Source organism: Equus asinus, chromosome 23 (genome assembly GCF_041296235.1).
Source record: "Equus asinus isolate D_3611 breed Donkey chromosome 23, EquAss-T2T_v2, whole genome shotgun sequence".
Taxonomy (NCBI): domain Eukaryota; kingdom Metazoa; phylum Chordata; class Mammalia; order Perissodactyla; family Equidae; genus Equus; species Equus asinus.
In genome coordinates, this window is record NC_091812.1 from 15,390,546 (window position 1) to 15,418,212 (window position 27,667).

At 41.8% G+C, this 27,667-nt stretch overlaps 1 protein-coding gene across 34 annotated transcripts in view; it reads right to left on the reverse strand.

Annotated features, from left to right (window-relative positions):
• The window catches only part of AOPEP (aminopeptidase O (putative)), a 374,345-nt gene that overhangs the window by 81,226 nt on the left and 265,452 nt on the right, over window positions 1-27,667 (reverse strand). Inside the window, exons 14-15 of one of the 34 annotated variants that reach the window (XM_044756954.2) lie at window positions 10,987-11,046; window positions 10,672-10,896 (exon numbers count right to left, since the gene is read on the reverse strand). The exons of 26 other annotated variants lie outside the window; for them this stretch is intronic. In XM_044756954.2, coding sequence (XP_044612889.2) covers window positions 10,810-10,896; window positions 10,987-11,046 — 147 coding nt within the window. In that variant the 3' untranslated portion in view covers window positions 10,672-10,809. Of the gene's footprint in view, window positions 1-10,671; window positions 10,897-10,986; window positions 11,047-12,575; window positions 13,532-20,422; window positions 21,231-26,509; window positions 26,612-27,667 lie in introns of those variants that run through there. 7 more of the 34 variants (XR_006518995.2, XR_011497287.1, XM_070495579.1 and 4 more) reach the window with 7 other exon arrangements.

A 27,667-nucleotide genomic window follows, 5' to 3' on the forward strand; every position in this document is an offset into this window, starting at 1 on the left:
CCACAAATAACTTGCATTGAAGATAGCCATGTAAAAATACATGAATTTATTAACTGTTTCTACTAGTAGCACAGTATAATTACTGACTTATTATTTGTAAAAATATCATTCTTAAACCTGCCAATGTAATTTAAGTCACTTAATTTTTGTGCTGTGAAAATAAAGAGTAACTTATGATCACCTCCTTTGAACACAGGGATAAATGTAAAGATGCACGATGTCTGCTCCCTTGTTACAGCAGTTTTAAGCCGAGGGGCACTCAAAGACTTGTCTGGAGGCACAGAAGTTAGAACCCTGGTACCAGCTTGTCCCCAGAGCCCCAAACGTTGCTGTTAATAGATGGAACAAATCAATTTTAAAGAACTTATTTTTTATCCCCGCAATATTACTTTTATTTGGACCTGTCTCAACTGTCTCAACTGACCCATGTTACTCAAAAATGCAGACTCCAAAAGCATATAAAGTGGCCTGGCTGATCCCCTCCTAACCCTCCCTGCCATTATACTGTTAAATATTTAAAGGCATTGAACACATACCCACAGGTGTTCCATTTGACTTCTGTCCATCCAGTAGGTCCACAATGACCCTTCTTTCAAACCTAGAGCTGGTCACTTCGCCACGTTAATCTAAACACTACCCAGTCTAACAAGATCACTTAGATTGCCAAATTTACTGGCAACCTTATTAAACCTGCCTCAGCTATAAACTCACCAGCTATCTTCAAGTCCAAACTTCCAATAGCAATATTAAACCACACTGACTCTGGGACTGCTTCTATCACCTCCCCCCGGTAACAAGGGAAGCACTGATGAGCACTTGCCCACCCAGAAGTCATCTGGACACTGCAGTGAGTCCTGAGAACTTCTCCAAGAAAAGATGACTAGGGAGACCAATAAAGCCAATATTCAGGAAACCATCCAGTACCCTTTCATGGACTGAGCTTGTTGCTGGCAATAACAACATCTTACAACTTCTAAGACTCTTAATGAAGGACTAATTAAAAGTACAGGAGAACAAATCTCCCTTAACAATAAAACCATTCCTATGAGGAGATCCCTTCTCTTGCAGGGGACCTTGGAGGTAGAGTATCCATGATTTGCTTGCATTACAGAAATACTAATCATTTTGCAACAAAAGGAGTTATTTACAACTGCTTTGTCTTCATTTCCTAGGTTTCACCACTGGACTCTATAATTAGCCAGGTAGTAGGGTAGATCTGTTTGCTGCAGTTACTGAGAGTTGGGGCAAACAGCTGTTATGTCATTAGGCTTTCTATAACTCTACTCGGTGCTGCTTTTGGGGGGGAGTAGGGGGATGTATGTGTTTGCATTCAGATTTAAAATTTGTGCAAGATGCCTAGAAACCAAACTGCAGAATTCACAGCCTGATGCATGCTAAATTGCAGTTGCTGGAAACACTGTTTCCCCAACTACACTCTGGGCTGGGCTCATTCCTATCTACCCTGTGATTCAAGGTTGATGGTATCTAGTTTTCCAAAGAGTTTGTTTTTTTTTTTCCTTCTCCCCAGTGCCCCCCAGTATATAGTTGTGTATTCTAGTTGTAGGTCCTTCTGGTCGTGCTATGTGGGATGCCACCTCAGCGTGGCTTGATGAGCGGTGCTATGTCTGTGCCCAGGATCCGAACTGAAGAAACCCCAGGCCGCTGAAGCGGAGCTTGCAAACTTAACCACTTGGCCATGGGGCCAGCCCCTGAGAGTGTGGTTTAGTCATACCATCACTTTTGGTATAACTGGAGCGAAATCAGTTTTTTTCACCCTGCTTGAATGTACTTCATTCTTCAGGAAACTTATGTCCCTTCTCCGGTGTCAGGACAGTACGTGTAGCTATAGACGTGGAAGATACAGGCCGAAATGGGAGAGAACTTGCTTTGCGTGGAGCATGGATGGACAGATGGATGGATGAATAGATTTCTCACACTTAAAAGCATTTCCCACACTGAGCAACTTCCCATCTAGAGAGCTCCATGTATTTCGTATGTGTCTGAGGTGCCAACATTCCCCACCATGTTCTCACACTCCCGGGCACATTTTGTAAATGGGGGCAACTCAGGCAAAAAACTGGTCAGGATCCCCGTAAATCAGAAAGTGAAGCCATGTAAACCCTTAGGAATTTATTAGCTTGTTCTGCCAGGTAATGGGCCACAACGTTTAGATAAATCACTTCTAACGTTGCCAGAGTTCTCAGGACTAAGTCCGTCCCTTCTCCACAAGGGTCTGAAGGCTTGCAGAGAGCAGCTGAAGAGGAATGAACGGTGCTTGCAGGCTTTCCTTTGTAGTTTAGCAAACTGACCATTACTACTCCTAAAATACTCTTGTCCTTCAGCAATCTCCTAGAAGAAACTGTCCGGAACGAAGGCTATGCTCTATTTATTCCACACAACTGGGGATGGAAGACACATGTGAATATCCGAGGGGAAAAATGCAACTTAAACTTCTTAGAAAACACTTGAATTCATCAACTTTTGGTGCCCAAGACACTGCTTTTTATACTATAATCTCAAACAATAGAACCCTGCACATCCTTTATAAGTGAATGTGGCAATATTTTAGACAATGACTTCTGGGTGCCAAGGACAGAAATATTTTTCATGGTTATTTGTACAGCGTATCATTTTCTATCAATAAACTCTAATCAGCTTTTTGGTTAAAATAAACCAAGTGACTTCAGAAAGAATTTTTATGATAAAATGGTTAGAGGCTGATAAAGGAAAATCCCCTTCTTTTTTTTAAAGTCACAATAAAGGCTAAAAGGTAGACCAAAAAATATATTATTCCCAAAACTTCATAAAATAGTTACTTATAACCAAATTACCAACAATGCTGAGGTCCTTAACAAAAAACTTCTAAAGCCTCTGGATTCTCTACAGTTTTCATGCCCACTCTTAGGCCATGATGTTCAAACGAAACAGCAGCATTATCTGCTTCAAACGAGCAGTTTAATAGATGTTACCACTTCCTGCAAGTGGCACACTTAGAATGGACCAAATCCCAGTGAGGATCTGATCCCATGACAGTTAAAGCTGCAGGAGATGACACTGGGGGCTGAATGCTAAGGCAAACTTGTGGCCAGGCTGGAAGAACAAGATCACAGGGCTCTCAAATCCACAGCCCCCCGGGTTGTATCTCGAGATCAGACGTGAAGCTCATGGCGACAGCTTTCCTCTCTCTCTCAGTTATGCCACACCTGGTGACGTCTGGAACAAACTACGGAGTTCTCCCCATGTTTAAAAAAACAACTCCCCACCATTCTGACATCTGCTGAAAGGAATGTAATACCACACTTTTGTTTTTGAAGAGCAAGCAAATACACATTTTATTTTACGGCCAATATTTATTTAAGATAATTAGGGAGAAAGGAAAGCTTTTTACAAAAAGATTAAACACCCTTAGAAGGGATAAAAGACTTTCTCCCATCCTCCAGTATGATTCCTGTCATTTTAAGGGTTGCCACTCTTCACAATTTATTTAAAATTTAGGACTTTTTTCTTTTTTGTTTGTTTGTTTTTGCTGAGGAAGATTCGCCCTGAGCTAACATCCGCTGCCAATCTTCCTCCTTTTTTTTGTATGTGAGCCGCCTCCACAGCATGGCCTCTGACTGACAAGTGGTGTAGGTCCACAACCAGGAACTGAACCCAGGCTGCCAAAGCACAGCGTGCCAAACCTAACCACTAGGCCACTGGGGCTGGCCCACGATTTATTTTTCCATAGGTGAAGATTAAAAGCAACTAGGACTTACCAGATAAATTCCACCTTCATGAATTACAACTTGAAAAAATAACATCAAAAGATTTTATTTTCATACTTTCAAATAACTAAATTCTTTTTAAAGGTGTCCTTCTGAGAAATAAGTGGTAAAATCTTGAAAAAGCAAGCAAGGTCAGTGGAAGATTCCAACTGCCTTCAAGCATAGGCTTAGAGAAACCGTGTTCACACAGGATCACACGTACATCTTCATAAAGGAATCCTTAAACATAGCAGGAATTCTTAAAGACATCTCAATCACTAGATAGTAAAAATCTGGGGAGATTTAAAACGCAAATACATGTATAATCCTTTGTATTCAAGAAAACTCAGTGTAAACAACGTCACAGGAGCCTCTTCCTGGAGTCTGCAATCACTACTCTTATGCCCATTTTCTGGGTGAAGCAGCTGAAAGCACGTGGTAGGAGGCGAGTCTGGGAGAATGAATGATAAGGGGGTGGGGAGGGAGGACAGTACCTGCTTTTACTGACAGGTGAGCTATGCTACACAGCAATTTCTTTAAAAAATAATATCTGAATTTGGTATCAAAGGGATTCATTTAAAAACAGCAAGTCACCAATACAAAGGAAGAGATTTACTACCGCTGAGATCTTCAAGATGTTCCAGCTGGTCCTCAACTTGAGTCAAACAGGTAGCTCTGGTTACTGACTGCTCCCACAGGATGCATAACAGGGGCAGGTTCTTCAAACATGCCAGCAGTTAATGTCCAGTTTCAGGAGAAAATCGGTACGTGATTATCATTAAAAATGCTCTTCTTCTAAATTATTAAATGAAATGCTATGTGTATAGAATCTCTTCCCACTTCTCTCCCAGGTTCATAACAAAACCCGAATCCTATCAATCAGTGCAATCCAGAGAGAATCACAGGAGGGCCCGCGTGTCGAGCTCCTCTTTCTGGAGGTCCATATTACATCACCAAAACAGTATCCGCTTTATCTCAGTGCGGCTCCTGTCAAATCAAAGGCTGTCAGTTGATCCGAATTGAAGGCATGACTGTCCCAACGTTTCTCCATTAAAAACAAGAGGATATTCACATCTTCCAAACAAGTGCCATTAGCCCACATAAAAACTGATGAGCCAGAGGAGGCCTCACAGGCCATAGTGTGTGGTTTAAGGGGAAAATTATTAATACCCAAATAGACTTTCAAGACTAGCTTATCTTTACTTTCAAACTGTTTCAGCGTCGCTTCTCATGCCATTTCTGCCCTACTTATAATTCTCAAACTATAAGGAGCATCGTCTCAAATTCTCTCATCTCTCTGATCTGTGTCAGAGAACTCAATTTGCATTTACCAGTTTTGTCCTTTGGTATCTTGACACTATTTTATCAAATTGACCTACATTGCAAGGAAGGAGAAAATGGGGGAAAAACGTATATTTTAGTGGTTATCTGGATCTATTTTCCCTTGTCAAGGATCTCCTTTATCAGGACACCTGTCCAAGCTATTAACCAAAAGTATAATAAAAATAAAGTTGAAATAATCGCTGCTTACATCTTGGCTTTGAGCAAGAAATAAGAATACGATTAAGCTTCAAATGTAACTGAAAATTTCCTTTCTTTCAAATAGGTACCCTGAGAATAAAGCAACATGAATGTCAGGACTCAGAACTAAAATTCTAGAAGTTTGAAGACAAACTACTTCTTGAAGTAGAAGACAAAGTGGGGACATGTCCTCGACACATCATTTAGAAAGCAATTCTCTCATGTTCAATGGCTTCACTGCTCTAACACAGCTGACAGTAAAAACAGGGACAGAGAACAACCAAGAAAATTTTAAAATCCCCATTTGGCTAAGCAAATAACGTAATTTGGTATTATACATTTCTGTTTACAGTATACCAAATTTAATTGCTCACACATAAATGTTGGGCATTTAACTTCTGGCTATACCATATTATATTTACTATTTCTGTATGTAAAATCATTATGCATTTCATACTCCATTCCTATTTCTGAAGTGTCACAAAATAAATACAAAAAACAGTATTGTGATTTGCTGAATCTTGGCAAAGACTCAACGTAAAGCTCCTGTTTCTAAACGTCAAAAATTTCCTATGTGATCTTTTTGGTGAAAGGCATATTAAGTAGGTTAAATTTAAATAAATAATTAACCTAATATTTCATTTTCAAGAAGAGGGAAATTTTGAGCTATGGAATAGTACCTTCAGTAAATCTCTCAACATGAAGAATCACTGACTGTTGGAGAGAGGACCACCCACACGAGCCCATCCATTCCACTGGTTTATCAGAGCACCTACAGAAGAAAGGCGAGCCAGAGAACAGGACAGGGTGGAAGGAGAGGGACAACGGACGAGGAGATTCTGCAGGAGGGAAGGAGCCGCCATGTGGGATGTCGCAGGGTATGACACGAGAATGGAGAGACGTGCTGGGCACTCGCAGGGCACCAGGCACCTGAACTGACAGCAGGGGGAAAGACTAGCACCAGAAAGAAGAACAAAAGTATCAAAAGAAGGAAGAAAGGGTGAAATGAGGACACTCTAAGCTGGCACCTCAATTACGCCAACCTCTGGGCTCCATGACCCAGTGGTAAGGAACTGCCTCAGAGATTAAGAGCACATGGCAGAGGGGCTATTCTTAGCTATCTGTGTTGGCTGAAGTTGCCAGCACCTTCCCCCAAACCACACAGATGTGCTTATGTGCTTCCTACTGCACTGTTTCAAGTTGAAATCTCCTGAGAATAACATGGGCATCCTAAAAACAGCCATTCTAAAATGAACGCTAGTGTTCTAGCACTTGGCACAATATTAGGAAAATCCTTATGCCCCTTACACACACACATGCACACACATCCCTAGTCAGTAAAGACCTCTGAGAAGCTCTCAGGATGGTACCTCCTATAAAATCAGCAATAAGGCTACTTCATCACAGAGTAAAGGCAAAGAAGTGGAAACAACTACAAATCACTCTGCCCTGACTTGATTCAGTCATGTATTTACCAATTTGTTTCAGTGAACGTGTATTTATCCCTAAATAACACATTTATTTACTAGTTATAAATAACTAGCCTCTGGTACTACTGAAATGTGCCCAAATGAAGTCTTGGGCCTCAGAGCGACCTACAGAGCAGAGAGTCTGCTGAGAGCACACCAGCTCTGCTGACTAGTCCCACTGGACACTCAAGACACATCGCTGTCTTTCGCTGGTCCTCCAAAGGACAGAGGAAAACATCTCTCAATGTCACCCTGTTGCTTTTGTCACAGAAACACCTTTGAATGGTAGAACTTAACTGAAAACGTACCTGCAAGGCATGTTTTAAAAACGGTGCTGCAGGACCCGCCCTGTTTCCCTGGAGGCAGAAGCCCACTCTGGTCCTGAAGGGACAGGCTTTCTGATGAGGTGCGCAGGGCCAGACTCACCATCAGGCCCAGAACGGCTCCCCTGCACCTGCAGAACGCTCACCTGGTCCCAGTACCCCAGGAGGGCCAGGAGGTGTACCTACAGCTCCAGGAGGTGTGACCTGAAAAGGGAGGCACGCCCTGAGCAGTTGGCCTTGGCTAGTCAGAACTAGTGGAGTATTCTTGAACACACGACCAAGAGTGTTTCCAGGACTACTCCGAGTCACGGTGGAGGGCTTCTGGGTCACCCGGTGTTAGTTTGACATCCTAAGACATGTGCCTTCTGATCAGGCCCCTTTCCATGTTATGGTTAATACAACAGAATGAGAGAAACCACAAAGTACAAAAAGCTACAGGGGTCTGAGCAACTTATTCATGTTCCCTGTAAACATTGGAAAAAGACATCTTTAGCAGAAACACGTGTAATCAAAAGAAGGGGTTGGGGCTGTGGAACATCAAAGCCCCTCAGCTGTGGCATACGGTCCACAAATAGAATAATCCTCCAGATAGCCGGGACAAGATGAAAGATGGGGGAGCAGATGATGTTCACTTGTCTGAATTGAGATAGACTTCCAGGAGTGAACCTAAAACGACATGATCCACCAATGGATCTCCTTCCCATCTGAGAATCTCCAATAATATTCTCCCACCCTCCAGGAGTTGGGCTGGAAGAGGCTTTAAGGTGCACAGGTAAGCTTTAACAACTGTTCGGTTCCTCATGGGAGTGAAATCCAACAGTCCCTTTCATCTTCAACGAGCGTGCAGCTCTGACCTCATGCTCCACCAACTGGCCACTGTCAGGGCACTGGCACAGAGCTGTGCTCTGGCCTTTGATGGATGGCAATTTTTTTTTTTTTGCGGAAGATTAGCCCTGAGCTAACATCTGCTACCAATCTTCCTCTTCTTTTTGGTGAGGAAGACTGACCCTGAGCTAACATCCGTGCCCATCTTCCTCTACTTTATATGTGGGACACCTACCACAGCATGGCTTGCCAAGCAGTGCCATGTCTGCACCTGGGATCCGAACTGGCGAACCCCAGGCTGCTGAAGCAGAATGTGTGCACTTAACTGCTGTGCCACTGGGCAGTCCCAGGATGGTGGGTTTTTAATCAGGCATCAGTTTCTATAAAAATTGCTCTGAGGGACTTATTCCCTTCTCACATTAAAATGAAGACCTACGTGACATCATGTTCTGGCATTATGGGAACATGTGTAGCACACCCAACCAGAATATGTTCTTCTATTGGATGTCTGTGAGAGAATGGAGCCTACTTAAGTTTCATGATGTTCTTTTTAAACTAAAAAGAGCAGACGCCTGAAGAGCAAAAGTAGAGAGATGCACTGACTCCATTTCATTTAAGTAAATACAGGTAAATGCAGAGAAATCTTTTAATTGCCAAAAATAATTAATGTCCTTCACCCACACAAATTTGTATTTGATATGCACTTTCTGTGGTAACACAACCGGGCCCGTGGGGTGTGTGTACCTGCACACCCCAGGGGTGAACCTGACACTACAAACACCAGACTTCCCACTAGCCTGGGACCAGCCTTGCCTGGAGGGGCTTTCACCAACACAGAGAGCAAGACGGCCAGGAAACCCAGCCAGGCAGGACGATAAAAACAAAAACACCAAAGAAGAGGCAAAGCATGAGAGTTATAACCCCTTTCAAGATTTGATTATGCTACTTTGAAGTTAAGACTATTTGCATTTTAATAAAAGCCAGAAAACAGGAGACGGCTGTGTAACTGCATATTCCTTAGAAATGAGTTGGGAGTATCAATTTCAGCATAACTCTTCAAGGAGAACAGAAATACCCCCACCAATAACAGCTGAACAGAGGCTCATCTTCTATAATATCTACATTATGACTACAAGCTCAATACACAAGTCATGCGGTGAGCTGGTAGTGTACCCTCAGATCTTGAAATGACGTCAGTTTGATTCACGGCGAGAGAGGAAGAGGAAACACAGCACAGTTGCTGCTACTTTTTACATGAACAGTTACACAAAGTCAAAGGTAAAAGAAGTAATCCACAAGCCCTCGTCACCTGATCCATTCATGAGATCACGAGATCAGACTGCAGTTGGCACTGACAAAAGTTTACTGCAGTACCCAGGAGATTGTTTTCATAAGGTATACAAGTCCCCAGGAAAGCCAGGGCTCTAGCCATGGTCAGACGCTGAATTCCAGTATTCACTGTCAATCAAGTTATTTTTTACGAAAGGTACAGATCTTTCCAAAGAGGGGGAATTTCAAAATCAATGAATCCAATTAATTAAAAAAAAATTAAAAGTAGCCTGAATGAACCACCTTTGAAGTCACAAAACAGAAGTTACAAATATAAAACTCTCATTCTATTTCAATAATTACTTTCACTAAAAGACTTAAAGAACAAACACCAAAAATGAGTACAAGTTGTTCTCTAGATGACCAGATTACTTGTAGCTTTCAATTTTCTTCTTTATATCTTCCTGTATTTTCTCTAATAGTATCACTTTTATAACGAGAAAAAAACATTAATTTTCTTGGCTCGAGTTGCGTTTTTTCTTTTTGGTTTTTTTTTTGGTGAGGAAGATTATCCCTGAGCTAACATCTGTGTCCATCTTCCTCTAATTTGCATGTGGGTCGAAGCCACAGCATGGCTGATGAGTGGTGTAGTTGTGCACCCACGATCTGAACCTGGGCCACCGAAGTGGAGCCCGCGAACCTAACCACTCACCACAGGGCTGGCCACTCAAGTTCGTTTTCTGAAACTAAAAGGGGGGTTAAATATGCTGACCTGAAATAAACACACAAGAAAGGAGCTACCCCAGAAAACAAAAGAAACTACTCTGTGCAGAAACTGGGAACACAACACGGCTGCGCAGTCCACTCTGTGCCCGATCGAGATTCCCACAATCTGAGCAAGGCCCCCAGGCAGCCTACCAGATCAGCTCTGTCGGGCCTACCAGCAACTCTCAAAGGCAAATCCAAGACAGAGTGGAAACTCAAGTTTTTATATTAATAGTGGACTTGGTTATTACAGATGAAACCAAATTCAAATGAATTTCAATCTCCTGCCCCTGAGTAAACCTTTCTCAGCAGCTTCCATGACATGGCTGAATCAACTTTTTCCCTCCTGTGTCCCTGATCAGTTGCTGGCAAAGGTACTTATAAACACTCAAATGTCCAAAATATCAGTAACAAATGGAAGAAGGAGAACAATCATTATTGGTAAATCTACAAACTTTAATTGGTGTGGAAATTGTCAGGAGCCAGTAAAATGCCAGGGGTGAAGGAGTGATCGGCGTGGGACCACTGGATGGAGTGATGAACGGATGGCAGGTACCCTAGAGCCCAGGCGGGCACTGAGAGAGCGGGGGTGGGGGAAATGCAGCACATGGGAGAAGGGCTCCGAAGAACTGCCCTGCCGAGAAAACAGCAACTTCGAAAGGGGCTGCTCCAGTGCGTATCAGGGGCACGGTTCCTCAGCAAGAACACACGCAGACAAAAGGGCAAACGCCGGGAAAGCTGAGACCAGTAAAATGACTTAATGTCTGCATCTACGCAACACCACTGAAGGACTCGGTATTGTAATCATGAGGTCCAAGAGCTTGACTCTTCACTCTCATCTCTGCCCTATACCTCTCAACCATGTCTCTTCTCAGAATTCTGGGGCTAGCCTCTTCACACCCCAGCGTGGCCAGTGAGAGGGTGTGTGGTGACAGGGAGGATTCTGCAGTGACGAAGGCGCCAAGTGCAGAAGGCTGAATCCTAGGCAACAGTACAGAGCCCATTAGAGAATCAATTTACAGAAACTGAGCACAGCTCAACGACATGGAGTACCCCACCCCCCATGATTACCTGGAAGCGCTGCTCCACCTGCATCCTCTGAGAGCTGCCTCCCGTCACCTCTGCCACTTCCTTTCACATACACATGAATTTAACATTTCAGTAACATGGACCAAAAGCCTGTCATAACCTGGAGCTAAGGGAACTTGTGGTATCAGAAACAATGCTTCACTTTTAAAACTACCTTGAAATGAAATTCTTAGATACTCTAATACACATAATACATATAATGGGAGGGGGGACCTTAACAGAGTGCCCCGTCTGTAACATAAAGGAGAATTAGAAGGAAAGTGAGTCAGAATGCATTAATATAGATTTCAGTATTTACAAGCCTGAACACCCTATAAGACATAATGAAGCAATGAGAGGCCTGGAGAATCCCAATAGACACACAGCTGTTAACACAAATGGAAGCAGGTGTACTGTGCAGTTGGACACAAAAGCATTCCCACTGATGATAAGATTTTCTGAAATGGCAAACAACTGTAGGAAAAATTCAACAAAACACAATCTTCCCAGATTTACCTTGCAGTCATATTTCTAGGAAATTCAGTAAATATTAAAATCATGCATATAGAAGAGTTATGTTCTAAGCTCAAATATTAGACACAGGTTTTTCACCTGTATAACTCTCCAGCGGGCATGTGAAGGCTGTGCGGGAGGTGGCGTAATTCCTTGCCTTGCTAGAAAGTGCTGTGCATTGCAGGCATAATGTTCCTGGACTCAGCCCACTAAAGGCCAGGACCACCTCCAATCACTGTGACACCCGTATCACTCCCATGGAGGCGATTCTGCCTCTGAGAACCTCTCTTTTATGCCATACTGCCCCTACATGACAAAGTGCCTATGGAGGCCAGACTAATTCATGCAAACTGTATACAGTTGAGATTATCTCTTCAGCTATCAGATCATAAGATCACTTCTGCTGCTACTTCCCTCCCGGGGACTTCTGTCACTTGGCACTGGGGTGCCTCTTATCCTTTCCTCTTGGTAGGTGGGGTACCTGCCTGAAGAATATTATCTTTACCTTGGACAAGCACAGATTCACAAGACAAATGCGCCTGCAACAAGTGTTCTCAGACTCATGCTTCTGCTCACATCCAAAGAGTGGTCATGAACCTCACCCATGATAAAAGATCTATTTTACCAGAGTGCTCAGTTGTGACTGAGTGTATGACTTATTTAGAAATATAAGTTTATTTGATAAGCTCACTGCCAAAATAAAACAGACTTGCAAATTCTAGAATAAACACAAATAATGAGCAACTTTTATCATTTGGTCTTTAAAGGCACAGTAATCCCCGCCATATCAAATGATGTGATAAATTCTTCCTGTACAACTTCTGTGAGGCCTTTGGAAATAGCCCAGATTCATACAAATATTCCTAGTTGCATTTTTAATAAAGAACCCTGAAAAGCTATTCAATTCTATAAACTAGAAACTTTACCATTTAATTATTTAAAGCACCATAAAACATAGTTCTATAGATACACGCACGCCTGCTCTATATTAAAACAATGTGTATAATCAGAAATATAAACTTAGAACCTTTGGTTTGAATAATAAAGAAACTAAAAAAAAGTACCAAAAAACCGCTTCTCAAGGTAAACTAATTTAATCTTTAGATAATAAACATCACGTACATACATATACACACATACATCCTCCATAATTTATTATCAAGTCTACAAAAAAGAAACATAATTAAATGGAATTTGTCAAACTATTGCAAGCATGACTGGTGGCAGAACCTAGAGATTAGACAGGATAGAGTACAATGACTACAACTTTTTAAATATGTTAACAATTCTTGAAAAATTGCAAAAAACTTAAAATAGTTCCCAGCTTTCTTTTGTGCATAAAAATATCAAAGAAGAGGGGCCGGCCCCATGGCTGAGTGGTTAAGTTTGCACGCTCCGCTCCGGCGGCCCAGTGTTTCGCCAGTTCGCATCCTGGGCACGGACATGGCACCGCTCGTCAGGCCACATCCCACATGCCACAACTAGAAGGCCCTGCAACTAAGACATACAACTATGTACCGGGGGGATGTGGGGAGATAAAGCAGAAAAAAAAAAATCAAAGAAGAGTCAAAGGTTAAGGTTATTCCTTCTATACAGCCTGTGGGAAGGATGTGGAGAAACTGAAACCCTCATACATCACTGGTGGGAATGCAGTATGGGGCAGCCATTTTGGAAAACAAGTTGGAAGTTTCTTAAAAAGTTAAATATAAATTTCCTATTTGACTCCTAGGTATCTGCCCAAGAGAACTGAAAACACATATCCACACAAAGACCTGCGTGAGTCTTTATAGCAACATTATTCATGACAACCCCAAACTGGAAACAACCCAAACGTCCATCAACTGGTAAGAAGACAGACAAAATGTGGTATATCCATACAATGGAATACTATTCAGGAATAAAAAGGAACAAACTGCTGACACGTGCTACAACATGGATGAATGTCAGAAACATTATGCTGAGTGAAACAAGGCGAATGCGGTAAGATCACATATTGTATGATTCCATTGATATGAAATTTCCAGAACAGGCAAACCTATAGAAAAAGAAAATAGATTACTGGTTGCCTAGGGCTGGGGAGAGGAGGGAAATGAGGAGTGACTGCTAATGGGCACCAGGGATCTTTCTGGGATGATGGAAATGTTCTAAATTTGGATTCTGGCAATGACTGCACAACTTGGCAAATTTACTGAAAACCAGTGAAGAGGACACTGAATTTTATGGTACGTACATTACACCTTACACAAGCTGTTAAAAATCCATATATACACACGCACCAAGCCTACTGCTGAAGCCCGGGGCAGCTACCAAGCATTAAATCTGTGTTTTGGTTGTCCCTGTTACTTTCTTGACTCCAGAGTGGAAAAGATGACATCAGGCCATTAACATTATAAGAATGCAGAATTTTGCTATTCAATTTCCTCTTAAAGATAATAAAGGAGCAGAGGGGGAGGAAGGCACACAGGCGGAGCAAATAAATCTGCTCTTTCCTCATTACAGAGTTCATACCGGGTCACGACCCTATTAGCCAGTAACCATAAGTAGCTTACTTATTACTGCGTGTTGCCGGCGGGGGCAGTGGGGGGCCTGGGAACGCAGGGAGTCCACTGCCCTACAAACATAGGACCTTTGTAGTGGGCAAACCCGGACCAGGCACTAGACTAAGCACGATAATGGACACTCTGAACAATTAGGAAATGGGGAACTAGGGAAATTCTTATGTTTAGTTCATGTAACAAAATCTAATACAAGCCACTTACCTGCCAAACCTCAAAGTTAGGTTTTATTTGTTAAAATCAGTATCAACTTAATCATTTTGCCATTCTACATAATGAAAAACCTCAATCTGGTAAACAGGCATACCGTGTACAATATCCTAAGGCAACCCATCTTGCCTTCCCTTTCCATCTCCTAATGAGGCAATTTTTGCCAGTGTGCTGGCTCTGCTTTACAGACTCATGACAGACCCCTTCTTGGCAGGACAAGGGACTGGACGGCATCTGGCACTGTTGCTGTGGACGACGAACAGACCCTGGAGCCATGTCTGAGTGCTGTGGGCTGACAGTACTCATTGACGGAAGGCTGGAAGGGGCAGGGTGACAAGCCTACAGAACGGCCCTGCTCAGAAGCAGGTCATGGAAAAAATAAGAGCAAGCACAAATTAGTCAGAACCTCTAGAGTTTTCTGACCATCTATAGCCAGGACACCAAGACTGCCCCTGCCAGCTACTCAAAGGATGTCCCAGGCAGAAGCGACAGCACAGGTACCGTGTCCAGAAGACAAGGATCTTAGGAGCATCTTATACGTCCCTGTACAAAAGTTTCTGAATAAGAAAATAATAATAATAGTAAGTACATAAATGATAAGCGGGCCAATCTGAAAGAAACAGTATGGAATTATTTTTAGCTGAAGTTGATAGGACAAAAACCCATCTTATGAAGTGAAATACACTGTGGAAAAGAGTAGAATGGGCAGGAAAACGGAAATGCTATATTTATCCCCTTCTCTCCCACCACCCTTGAGTATTTCCTCTATTTGGAGAAGAAAGCAATAAAACTGTTCTCCCTACCAACATTCTCCCTCCGCTCAGAGACACACTGGCAGACAAACTGGTCAACAGGCCCCACTGGTGTGGCAGGCCGCATATGCCTGGCCCGGAACACACACCGCCTGGGACAGTGAGTCTGCATACACGAGTCACAGGAACACACATCTGCAAACAGCTGTGGCTATCGGCTGAGGGGCGCCCCCTTGACCTGTCAAATCCTTCCAGTCACTCTCACCACTCATGGAGAGGTAGAGCATCGGCTGGGAGAAGAGGGGGAGAACATTGCAGAGGCCTCCTCAGGGCCCACACTGCCCCTTACTGTGCATGATCCTGCACTCAACTGCTGCTCTCTGTCAACAGAGGTTAAGAATATTCCAAGAATGCCAAGGTCGAACGAAAATGACCAGGAGTGTTTTCTCATGATTCATTCCCCTCATTCCCATCCCACTTTCTCTCTCATTCCTTAATCCTTACTTAAAATAAACTTCACAGGGAAAAAGTAGGGATCAGGTGAGTACAAGTGGCAACCTGCATAATCTGATAGAGCTAGCTGGCTAATATAACATTTGACATGAAAATTATCCTACCTAAAGAAATAATTTCTTTCCCATAAAAAATGCAAGCACACTCATAATTTAGAGGGCATGTGAAGTTTCAATCCTTAGCAATTAGGAAGCCAAAGTCAGTCCACCGGTTTTTGTCCGACGACCCTTTAACTACTTGAAAATGATGTCTGATTATCAAATAATGTTACGGTTATCTATAAAACCTTGTTTCTAAAAAAGATCGACCCTTGATTTACATAAGGACGTTCTGAGCAGCCTTTTTAAATCATACACAACACATTACTCATAGTTGAGACAAACACTGGGCCCACTTCTTCAGCGTCTAAGTGGATTTCCATTAGTTAAGTCAGCACCTCAGGAAACTTACTACCTATTCTGAGCCAGTGCTACATAATAATAGTAACTGTAAAATCAGACCTCCATAGTTACTGGGGGTGGAGACAATATCTCAACACTTGTTTTTGAAAGCTTCCTGGAATTCTAGTGCTCAGAACACCAGCAAGCACTGTACTTCTGGATGGCCAGACCTTTTGCGAATTGAGATCACTTTAACTAAGGCCTGAACCCAAATCAATAAAACAGCTTTGATGACTTCAACTAAAACTCTCTTTGGAGGAGCCTAGTGGAAACTTCCAACAGAACCCAAGGCAGTATTTGCCTGGGGCAGAGTGGCCGCACAGAGCAGATTCCTGGGTCAGCTTGGGAGACAGGTGCACCTGTAGGTGTGGCTGGAACCTGCCAGAGAAGTAAGTGGGCTGCCTCCCTGGTCTCAATGCTGGGGACACTTCCGCTGGCCCATACATGCCAGGCTGATGTCCCAAACATGCGTCTTGATGGCCATCCTTCCTGTGGCTGCGTTTCTTAGTCTATCCTATTGGTTCTCAAAACTCCTTCTGTTCTCATAATACACCCACAGGCGACACATGACTTTAAACTCTGATAATGGTACTGGAAAAGCCCATGATCAGTAACATGAGTAACTAATGTTGGTGAGCAATGACCCAGTGGCAGCTCTTTGCTCAATGCTTTCAGTTACTATTTTATAGACGCAGAAAACTGAGGCTTACACAGGCTCGTTTGTCCAAGGTGAAAAAGCTAATCAGGGTGAAGACAGGATTTCAATCCACCTATCGGAATATGAATTCAATGTTGTGAAAGACTTACAGAGGGGAAGAAATGTACTTTACGATTTCAATTTAATTCTAAGAGCACAGATGACCTACAGGCATCAGCTGCGGCCATCTGCAAACTTCTGTAGAGGGAGAAGTTAATGGAGACCGCATGCATTCTCGGAAAAAGAGAAGAAAAAGGGTCCATCCACAACAGATTAACATTTCTCTTGCTAAAAAAAACTAGAATTGGAAAATTGCTTGGGAAATAAATGCTCTTGACAAACGAACTCCTTCTACTGAGCTACTGTTAAAATAGCTACTTTATTTTGATTTTGAATTATTTCTGATATTAAGATTTACTATAACTGTCTTTAAAAAAAAAATAAGCATTTCCAAATATGCTAGTAATAGTTTTTCACAGGAAAAGCGCCACCAAGAATAGCATAGAGATATTACATTATTCTTAATCCTCATGTAAATGATGTGGCTCACCCTCCAGATTATTGGAAGATAATCTGAAAGACCAGCAATGAGAATACCGATGATCACATATATTTATACTACGTCCCCCTCTCTTCTCTGTAACGTGCATATCACAAAATAGGGCTGATACAAAAAATTAAAAACTGAGAAATTACAAATACATGTTCAAAATCTACACCAATCACTCGTGCTTATTCTACCCTTCTCTCCCCTTCCTGTTTAAGAATTTGAACACAGGAGTGAGGCGTCCTGTAGCAACAAATTAGATTTCCTCTCTTCTATTATCTGGAACTCCATCAGGATCACAGTAGCTCTCAAAAAAGAGAAAGTGAAGTTAAGCAAAATTAAACAAAAAAACATCTCTTTCGCCTTCCATTCTGGACCCCAGTTTGCTCCACCTCCACTTTTTCCACTGGGCCTCTCCCTAGGATGGCTCATGATGACAACAACTTTGCACCATGCACAGGGCAGGTCTCTGGGAGTGTGAGGCAGAGGCAGAGGCAAATAGTCTAGCTCTGGAAACAGTGCCTGCAGCTTCCCTCCAAGACAGGAGACAGCGGTCACACAGCAGGCCTTGGCCGAAACCTCTCCTGCTTGGAGGTCAAAGGCCAACGACATAGAGTGTGAGTGTGTGTGTGTGTGTTTGCATGCACATGCACGCAAGCTATACATGCACAGTGATATATCAGTAATCCTTTCCTGGAAGATAGTTCAGCATCGTTTAGATTTGTCTTATTATAATCTGATGCTCTATATTGGGTAATGCTATTGTTGACCAAGTCAGTGACAATCTCGAATAAAGACTCAAAGTATGCCAGGATTAGCAATGCACGAGTAATATCCAGTGCCTTCTCTCCAACACCTTTCATTTTGCTGGGAGGGAAGGAAGGGCACCTTCTACAAGTCTGAAGCAGCTCAGTACTTACCTTTGGTTTTCACCTGCTCATTTTGGACACTATCCTTCTGTATTTGTCAGCTGCGATGCAGAGAAAACATAAGCAGCTTTTTTCTTAAACTATAACATTCCCACTCACTCTGCCCTGCCAACAGTACAGAAAGTTCTGGGGAAGCAAACCTTTCCTAATCCAAGTTCAGCATTAGTTTTATCAACACTGTTCTGGGGGTGGAGGTGGTTTGATTCAGCCTGTAAGCAAACAGCCAAGTCAGAGAAACTGTAGAAAAACTTCACTTAACCCTAAATTTGCAATACATCAACGTACGAATTATGTATAAACATGGAAAGCAACCCTGCATTTTAGAAAAAGTAATAACACATACACTAAAAAACATCTGCACAGGGGCAGACCCTGTGCCCCAGTGGTTAAGTTCAGCATGCTCTACTTCAGTAGGCCAGGTTTGCGGGTTCGGATCCTATACCACAGACCTATACCACTCATCAAGCCATGCTGTGGCAGCATCCCACCTACAAAACAGAGGAAGACTGGCACAGATGTTAGCTCAGGGCTAATCTTCCTCAAGCAAAAAAAGAGGAAGAGTGCCAACAGGTGTATTAGCTCAGGGCTAATCTTCCTTACCCAAAAGAAAATATCTGCACAGACTGAAGGAAAGGCATTTGTGAGAGTACCTTTACTGTATTCCAAAATAAAATGCCTAGTTATCTGGTCATAATTATGTTTGATTACAAAACAACAGCAACATTTTCATGTCATAGTTGCTTGGTTTGTGACAAGTATCACAAAACCTCAAATGATCTGTGCCTTGTAAAACTCACTAATATGAAAACCAAAATTTCATGTCAACCCTTGCAGACACCCAGCTGCCTCACCCTGAAGTCTCTGCCTGCTCTTTGGAATGACTGAGCCCTGAAAATCTGGCTCAGTCCACACCCAACCAAGCCAGGAGGGGACGGTTCTCTGGAAACCTGGAAAAGGCCCTCACTCTGGAGGTGGTGCTAGGCCACAAGGGATGGCCTTGTAGGGGCCTCCTGAGTCTCTCAGACCTTCTTTCCAACATGCCCTACAACCCAACAAAGACCAGGCTGACTCATTTCTCCTCACACAGAACTCAAAGCCGCTCTGCCTCACAGCCTACTGTGGGGAGCTCCCCAGGCAGAGTTGAAAAGAGAGAAAAAAAGGGGGGTGGAGTGGGGAACAGATCTGGGCTCTGGCCTATGCCCTAAAGCCTCCCAGGGCCTCCATATTCTCACATGTAAACTAAGGGCTAGAGTTAGAGAGGCTGGAAGGCCTTCCCCGCATCTAACAACTCTGGTCCTAAAGCCTCCCAAATCAAGCCCTAAAATGACAAGAATTGTTCAACTTCCCAGGTGACATTCTCCCTCCTCCATTTCCTCTTCTGCAGCCCAGGACACACGAGTGTTTAGAACCTCACGTAGCTTTCACAACATATATTCACTAGCACACTCCTCCAGTTGCTTGATTTATAATTTTTCTAGTTATTTTAAACAGCTCCTTGCTGGTGGTGATTTTATTTTCTGAAGTTACCTCAACATTTTAGCTCTTCCGATGTTCTGTGCAGCAGCATGGTACCAAGATGAGATTTCCACAGATCCAAAAACTGTGTTCTCTTTAACATTTAGAAACTCAACATGGCCAAGAATCATTTCAGAGAAAATAACCATTTCACAGACAACCACCTGTACTAGAATTGACTCTTGCCATGAAATAAACTGAACGCTGTAATGCTGTCTAGTGAGAGGTACCAGAGGTAGCTGAAACCTTCTGTTAGAGCAGAAACACATCACACAGTGACAATGGAAGAGATGTGCCCGAGAGTAAGTGCCTTTTGTTAGCTAAGTATCTCTATAAGTTCCACCAGTCTTCAAAGAAATTTCAAATCTGGGGGCCGGCCCCATGGCCAAGTGGTTGAGTTCGCATGCTCCACTTCAGCAGCCCAGAGGTTTGGCAGTTCGGATCCTGGGCACGGACCTAGCACCGCTCATCAGGCCATGCTGAGGAGACGTCCCACATAGCAGAGCTAGAAGGACCTACAGCTAGAATATACAACCACGTACTGGGGGCCTTTGGAGAAAAGGGGAAAAAAAAGGAAGATTGGCAACAGATGCAGCTCAGGGACAATCTTAAAAAAAAAAGAAAGAAACTTCAAAACAGTGTGGGTGAAAGAAACAAAAGCAAGGACTTATTTAGTATAAAAAATGATTGTAGATTGATCTAAAACGGAGCTCTCTAGAACGCAAATCTTACCGACAGCCTGAAGAACACTTTGGGAGCTTCCAATTTGGAACAGAAACAATGACAATTTTATTCTACTATAGTGGACAAACTGAAGAGAGATGCAAATAAAACCACACAGTGGCTCTGAGAAACATGACCGGTCTTCTTGAAGAAAGTCAAGACACAGAGACAAGACATGCACAGCTGTGAAAGCGCTACTGCGGAATCTGCTGCAGACCAAGGAATGGCTACTGCAAGAGACCAAGGCTGATTGCTTTAAGTCTGTGAATAAACTTAAGAATGTCTTCCTGTCTCACTGTCATGAGAACAAATCAAATGCATAGTGTTACTATCCACATGCCAGCAACTATGACATGCCAGCAGGTAATCAGCCTTTCACAATCCTATTGGAGAAGTACTCTACAGTGTATTAAATATTTACTAAGTGCCAGCTGTTTTAGACAAGTCACCTCACTTAACTACCCCTCAAGGCTCTGGAGAGGCAAGTATCTACCCCCTTTGACAGGATGACACATGGTGACACAGGGCTCGGGAGCCAGGCCTGAGCCAGCCATGGCCTACGCATGGCAATTAAGGAGCAGAGGGTCAGCTCCCCAAGACACAGCCACAGCTCTGCAGAAAACAACCAGATTTCATCAGGTAAAATTCTAGAGAGGATAAGAATGATCATTCTACAAATATCAAACCCACCACTCTTAACAAGGCTACGAGGACAAACAGGACCCTGAGTCACAGGGAGCCAAGAGTCAGAACAAAAGCAGGTCGCTGGGACTCCAACTGCCATACGAGGGCTCGAGGCTCGATGACTCATCTGAGGATCCCGGGTCAGACATCAGTGCTACTGCCTTCTGCTCTGTAAAAGGGGGGACAAAAGCATATGAGGGTATGTAAACACTTTCAGGTCCTCACAAGAAATAAAAGCATGAAGTGCAGAAGCATGGTTCACCACCCATGAGGACATCTAAAATACAGAAATCTGACAATGTCAGGTGCTGATGAGGAGGTAAAGAAACTGGGCACCTTAAACTGTTGTGGGAATGTAAAATGGTGCGGCCACTTTGGAAAACAGTTTAGCAGTTTCTTAAAAAGTTGACTATGCACCAGCCATATGGCCAAGTCACATGGGTCCTAGGTGTCGACCCAAGAGAAATGTCTCCACAAAGACAGGGAAACCACTGTTCCTAACAGCAAAAAAATCCAAATGTCCTGTCAACCAAGAAACAGACTGGGGCCGGCCCCGTGGCCAAGTGGTTAAGTTTGCACGCTCCGCTGCAGCGGCCCAGGGTTTCGCTGGTTCGGATCCTGGGCACGGACATGGCACCGCTCGTCAGCCCACGTTGAGGTGGCGTCCCATATGCCACAACTAGAAGGACCTGCAACTAAGATATACAACTATGTACCGGGGGAATTTGGGGAGATAAAGCAGAAAAAAAAAAAAATATTGGCCACAGTTGTTAGCTCAGGTGCCAATCTTTAAAAAAAAAAAAAAAAAAGAAACACATAAACGAAATGTAGTATATCCAGACAACGAATGGAATACTACTTTATAATAAAAAAGAACAAATTATTGATACATGCAACACTGCTAAACCTCAAAACACTATGATAAATGAAAGACGCCAGGTCTAGAAGACTAAAGTGTGTATGATTCCACTGATACAAAATTTCTAGAAAAGGCAAAACTATCAAGACAGAAAACAGATTAGCAATTGCCTGGGGCTAGGGGTAGGGACAGGGACTGACCACAAATGGACAAGAGAGAACATTTTGGTGATGGAAATGTTCTAAAACTAGATTGTGGTGATTGCTGCACAACTGTATAAGTTTCTTCAAACTCAACGGTCTGCATATGGGTGAATTTTATGGCATACAAAATATACACGACATATAACTCAATCAAGGTGTTCAGAGAGAGAATCAGAACCGCCATCTTCTGTAGTCTACAGGAGCACTCAGCATCCTTTACCGCCATTGTCAGGAATAAATGTTACAGGTGTATCTTCAACACTGACAACTAAAATTTGTGTGAGAGGAGACAGGAGAAAAAAATCAGACACCAAATTGTATACGAACACAATCCAGAGGTATGTTCTGTTTCTCTTCTAGATTGTTTCTGCTGTTCCCCTTTAACATCTCATTCCCTTCATGGATATCATGAATTTCTTTTCTTGGACACAGAAAACTAAAAGCATGAGCTTTACAGCTTTCAGTTATAAATGAGGCCACAAAAAAATGACTACTGTTGCCTTTTCTATGAAAATGCTAGAAAAGTAAAAAAATATATTCTGAGACCATTTTTCCCATTTTATATGATTTCTCTAGTATTAATTATTGCAAATCAATTTGCTTTCCTGCTTTCATATATAGAAAAGCTGAATCTTCAAAGATGTACAATTTAGAACTTAATACTCTGAAAAACCAACATTTCTTGATTTATAGAAAGATACATAAATTGTGAAGTGACTTGGACATACACGTAACACCATTTTTGTGGCCCACTTGATGAGTCCATTATTCTCATCATCAGAAGCATAGAAGGAGTATATAACTATTTTTTAAAAATAATTTTAAGAAAAAGAGGTCATGCTTTATCTGTGGTGCTGAAAACGTGTGGGATGCTTTTTGAATGACAAAACAACGTCTAAAAATCATGAGATGGGAATTCTGCAAAGTTCTGGAACTTGAAGTCACCCTCCTAATTCTGAAACATTCTCATTTCCCATTTTGCCCCACGACCAAACATTTTACAGGGAAGGAAAAACCCCCCAAAACTTAACAATGCAAATAAAAGGAAAAATAACAGAGTGAAATAGATTAAAAACTTTGTCCCCCAGCTCACAGGTGGCCAACACTTGCTTCAGCACCTTGATTTTACATTAGTGAGCCAAAGAGAAACACTAATTTCACAGTTTCCATAGGTTCTCATGAAGACAATCGGAATTCTAAGAAATTATAGTATCCTCAATTCTACAAAATAACAAAAATTGAACGAACTGGAACAAATATTTGTACCCTGCTCTCAGTATGGACAAGGCAAACAGCCCAGAACGATACAACTTCCTCTCCTTACCCAAGATTCACAGTGCTCTGTGTACATACCTATCGAATCTCCGATACAGGTTTGAGTCAACGCTGTTTTCTACTCTTCACAGTTTTTTACATCTCAACTGTAAATTCTTTGAGGACTGTTTTCCATTCACCTCTGTACTCTCTACTCCTTACTCAGGGTTTTTTATCTTGTGGATATGCAATGAAGTTAGTAAATAAACTGTTTAAATAAACATAGAATTTAATAAGGAATGTGTTATGAACAGAATTATAGGCAGTATTACATTTCTAGACTCAAGTTTCCAAATCACCCTGATTCATAAGTGTCAGCAGAATTTCTATGATGGGTTCCAGCCTTACTTGCAAAACATTAGACGAATTTATTTTTAAAAATCGCATATTCAAATAAAGACACTAACACTATTTATATGTATGTCAATCAAACTCCTATCTGTGCTTACAAATCAGGTAAAAGCATTAAAATGGATTCAGTTAATTCAATTACCCAATTTCCCACCATAACTTCCAGCCCGCATGTGTATAGGGTTGCTTTATCAAAACAAGGCCCAGGCATGGAAACTCTAGTCCAGAGTAGCCTCAGGTAAAACGCATACTATACTCATGTCCCTAGTGTGCGCTACCCTGGTTTGGATTTATTTATCACATGCTGCTTTGTAAATGATCTTTGATATGTTGAATGTTTTATCTCCAATGGCCAGAAATGACATCTCCTGTTTCTTTGGTATTTTCCAGCAGCTTCTTGCACAGGGCCTTATGTACAACAAATCCAAGAAAACATGTTGGCTGATTACACTGACTTGGGTCTTCAGCTCTCCTCATTATCTGAAAAACAGTCCTTTAATTTTTGTCTCTGTATCGTTCTATGCACATATAAACTAAGATCACGTAAACCGAGAGATCTGTGTGGGAAACTAACATATGACGGGCAAGACTGCGAGGAGAACAGAGCGGAGCTAGAGTTTTCTAAATGAGATACTTTCAGAAAGCACTGCTGCTTTTAGACCAGTTGTCCTCCATGTGCGGGCGCAGAAAACTGCTGAGCACATGGAACCAGGGGGAGACTATTTGTCAGGATGTAGACAAAAGGCTTCAGAGTATCCACTTCAGATTTCTCACAAATATAGAGTCAACTCAAGTCCGACTGCCCATAAAATGAAGCACTCTAAATTTTCAAGTTTCTTACAACAAGGGACTTTAAAAGGTCACAAGAAAGTAAAATAAATTTAAGGCACTTTATATACACTATCTTGTTTGGTCTCCAAATCCACTCACTGAGCAGGCAAGAAAAGTTATCATTATTCTCATTTTACAAATGAGGAAAATAAAGCTAAAAAGCCAAGCAACAACTGGGAAAACTGACTCACAAAGGAACGTTAGAATAAAATTTTGAGAATTTAAAGAAAAAAATCTGAGCATCCAGGTGAAAAGACAGGTCACTCTGAAATGTCTGACACAAGACAATGGAGTAACATATTTAAAATACTTAAGAAAACATGACCCAAGGATTTTATGTCTAGTTGACGTGACTTTCACGTATAAAGAGCACAAACTTTAAACATGCAAGAACTCAGGAAACATGGCTGCCCCAAGCTCTTCCTGAGAAATCTACTGCAGAACTGGCTTCAAAAACCAAAATGACCGAAATCAATATAAGAGCGGATGATGAGCATTAAATATAGGATTTACTTGCAGAACTAAAACTAAGTGATTTTATCAAGGATACAGGGTAGTATGTAATGTCTATATATTCTGACATCATAAATACAGTACAGCTATCAAAGGTGGGGACAGAATGGAAAGAATACATGAAAAATACAGCCGACTTACTGACTACGTTAAAGGTATTATCTGGAAGTAAAAAGACAGTATTTCAAGTCACATAAGAGAAGAAAAGAGGGGAGGGGCAAGAAAAAGTTAATATCTAATTTCATCACTGCTCATAGCAGGGAATCAATACCTAAGAGCAAAAAAGTAGACAAGAGAGGCAAAAATGTATTATATCAAAGTACCCATTAGAACAAAAATACAAGCCTTGTTAAATACCAAAAAATGGACCAAAAAAATCATAAAACTCTACGCAAGAATCAAAGCCAAACATATTCATTTTATATTGAATGTAAATTGGCTTAACTGGCCTATTTTTTTTTTTTTTTAAAGATTTTATTTTTTCCTTTTTCTCCCCAAAGCCCCCCCCGGTACATAGTTGTATATTCTTCGTTGTGGGTCCTTCTAGTTGTGGTATGTGGGATGCCGCCTCAGCGTGGTTTGATGAGCAGTGTCATGTCCGCGCCCAGGATTCGAACCAACGAAACACTGGGCCGCCTGCAGCGGAGTGCGCGAACTTAACCACTCGGCCACGGGGCCAGCCCCTGGCTTAACTGGCCTATTAAACAAAAGGATTTTCAGATGAAAGCAAAAGTCAAGTGACAAACTCAAGGAGCACATAATTAGGTGGCAGAGTTGGGAGCAGTGTCAAACCTTCCTGATTCTGCACTCTCTTTATAGAAGGGATGAAAAAGATGCCCCATGACAAACGCTAGAAAAGTTCTACCAAATGTCCTTTAATGAAAACCTCTCTCATTAAAGAATAAAATAATTAAATAAAAACCTGGACATCCAAATGTTTTAAAAATGCAATAGCTAGGTATGACTTTATCAGATAACTGCCATTTTGGGGATTCATTCATCTACTTCATTCAACAAATATTTATGGAGGCTGCACGTGATCCAGTCCTTTTCTAAGTATTGGAAATACAAGGCTTGAGTGTCATTTTTGCTATGTGCAGAGACCCAGAAATATGAATGAAACACCTGTTGGTTAGACTTAAAGATACAGGCTACTGTCGGCCGAAGATTAACGGAAACAATGACAGGCCCTAAACTATATCGACACCAGTAGGTGCTACTAAAATAATGCATCTTATTGGTGCCATATCATACCAGGCACAAAACAGCAGCTCGTTAAAATGCCTAGGACAAGAGTGACTGTCAAGTAAAGCATGTGTCACAGGACTGTAACTAATGCTTCCTATAAAAGCAACTAGAAAGCCACGAAATTTTTATCTGCCCACCTCCCCTTTCCAGCCAAAGTCTTCATGTTTTATATTAAAATGGCTTTCCTCTTTCATGGCACAGAAGAGTCGACGGCTGCTGGCATCAAATCTCCTAAAATCAACAATAGCATAATTATCTGCACACTTCCAAGTGTTTTCAAAATACACGCTGGTTGAGATTTTCCCAATTTAGACATGTGTGCTTTACGCTGGTGGTCTAGGACTGTCAACAGCCTGTGTTAAATAGAACTTCTCAATTTTGCCCAAAGCATTCTTTTCCCAAGCAATTATTTGATTTGTTTATCCCTCATCTACTTTCACAAAGCGTCTGATGCAGCCTACAACATCCTCACATCATACTGCCGGTTTGTGACACCACTTTAATGGTACACTGACATGCCATGAGACAGGTAAGGCACTTAGAACACATGACAAGTATCAGCTATTATTATATTAATAGTTCCATTCAAAGATTCTTTTTAAAATAATGTGAATGAGTGCATGATGGTGAGTGGATGACTATAATTTTCCCTGTTATGCTAGTCGAAAAGGGGAAGGAATTCTAGTACACTCAGAATTCTCAGAAGATTTTTTTCTTAAACTGCAGATTCTTAAAAAAATAAATCTACAGAAGAGATGAAAATTTAATGGTATAAAATTATACAGATCAGACTTCCTTCCTGAGGCTACCAAAAATACATTTTATCAGCAATTCTTCCATGGTTCAGCTTAAAAAAAAGAGAGGAAAAGCAATAAAAGGCCAAGATCTTGAGAAACCAGATCTAACTTGAGACCTGGGCACAGAGAATTCAATAAATTATGTATTTGTTAGAGATTTACAACGAAAAAAGGGAGACGCACAAGTAAGACCGAGTTCTAAATACTTCAGCAATAAAATAACAAATTGTATATTAAGAGCACTGTAATTACTCCTTTTGTTTGGTTTCTTTGTAATTACTTTTAATAAATTACTCTGCCTCCCCCCATCCTTCAAGTAAGTTGTCATCCAAAGGCATAACCAGTACAACACAGGACACAAAGCCACTCACAGCTAGGGAGGGGGGCTGGTGCCTCAAGAGCTGCGACTCATTAGAATCCATGAAGCTTTCCTATGGAGATCAAGTGTCAACGAAGCTATTGTAAGAGATTACACTTATATAAACGTAAA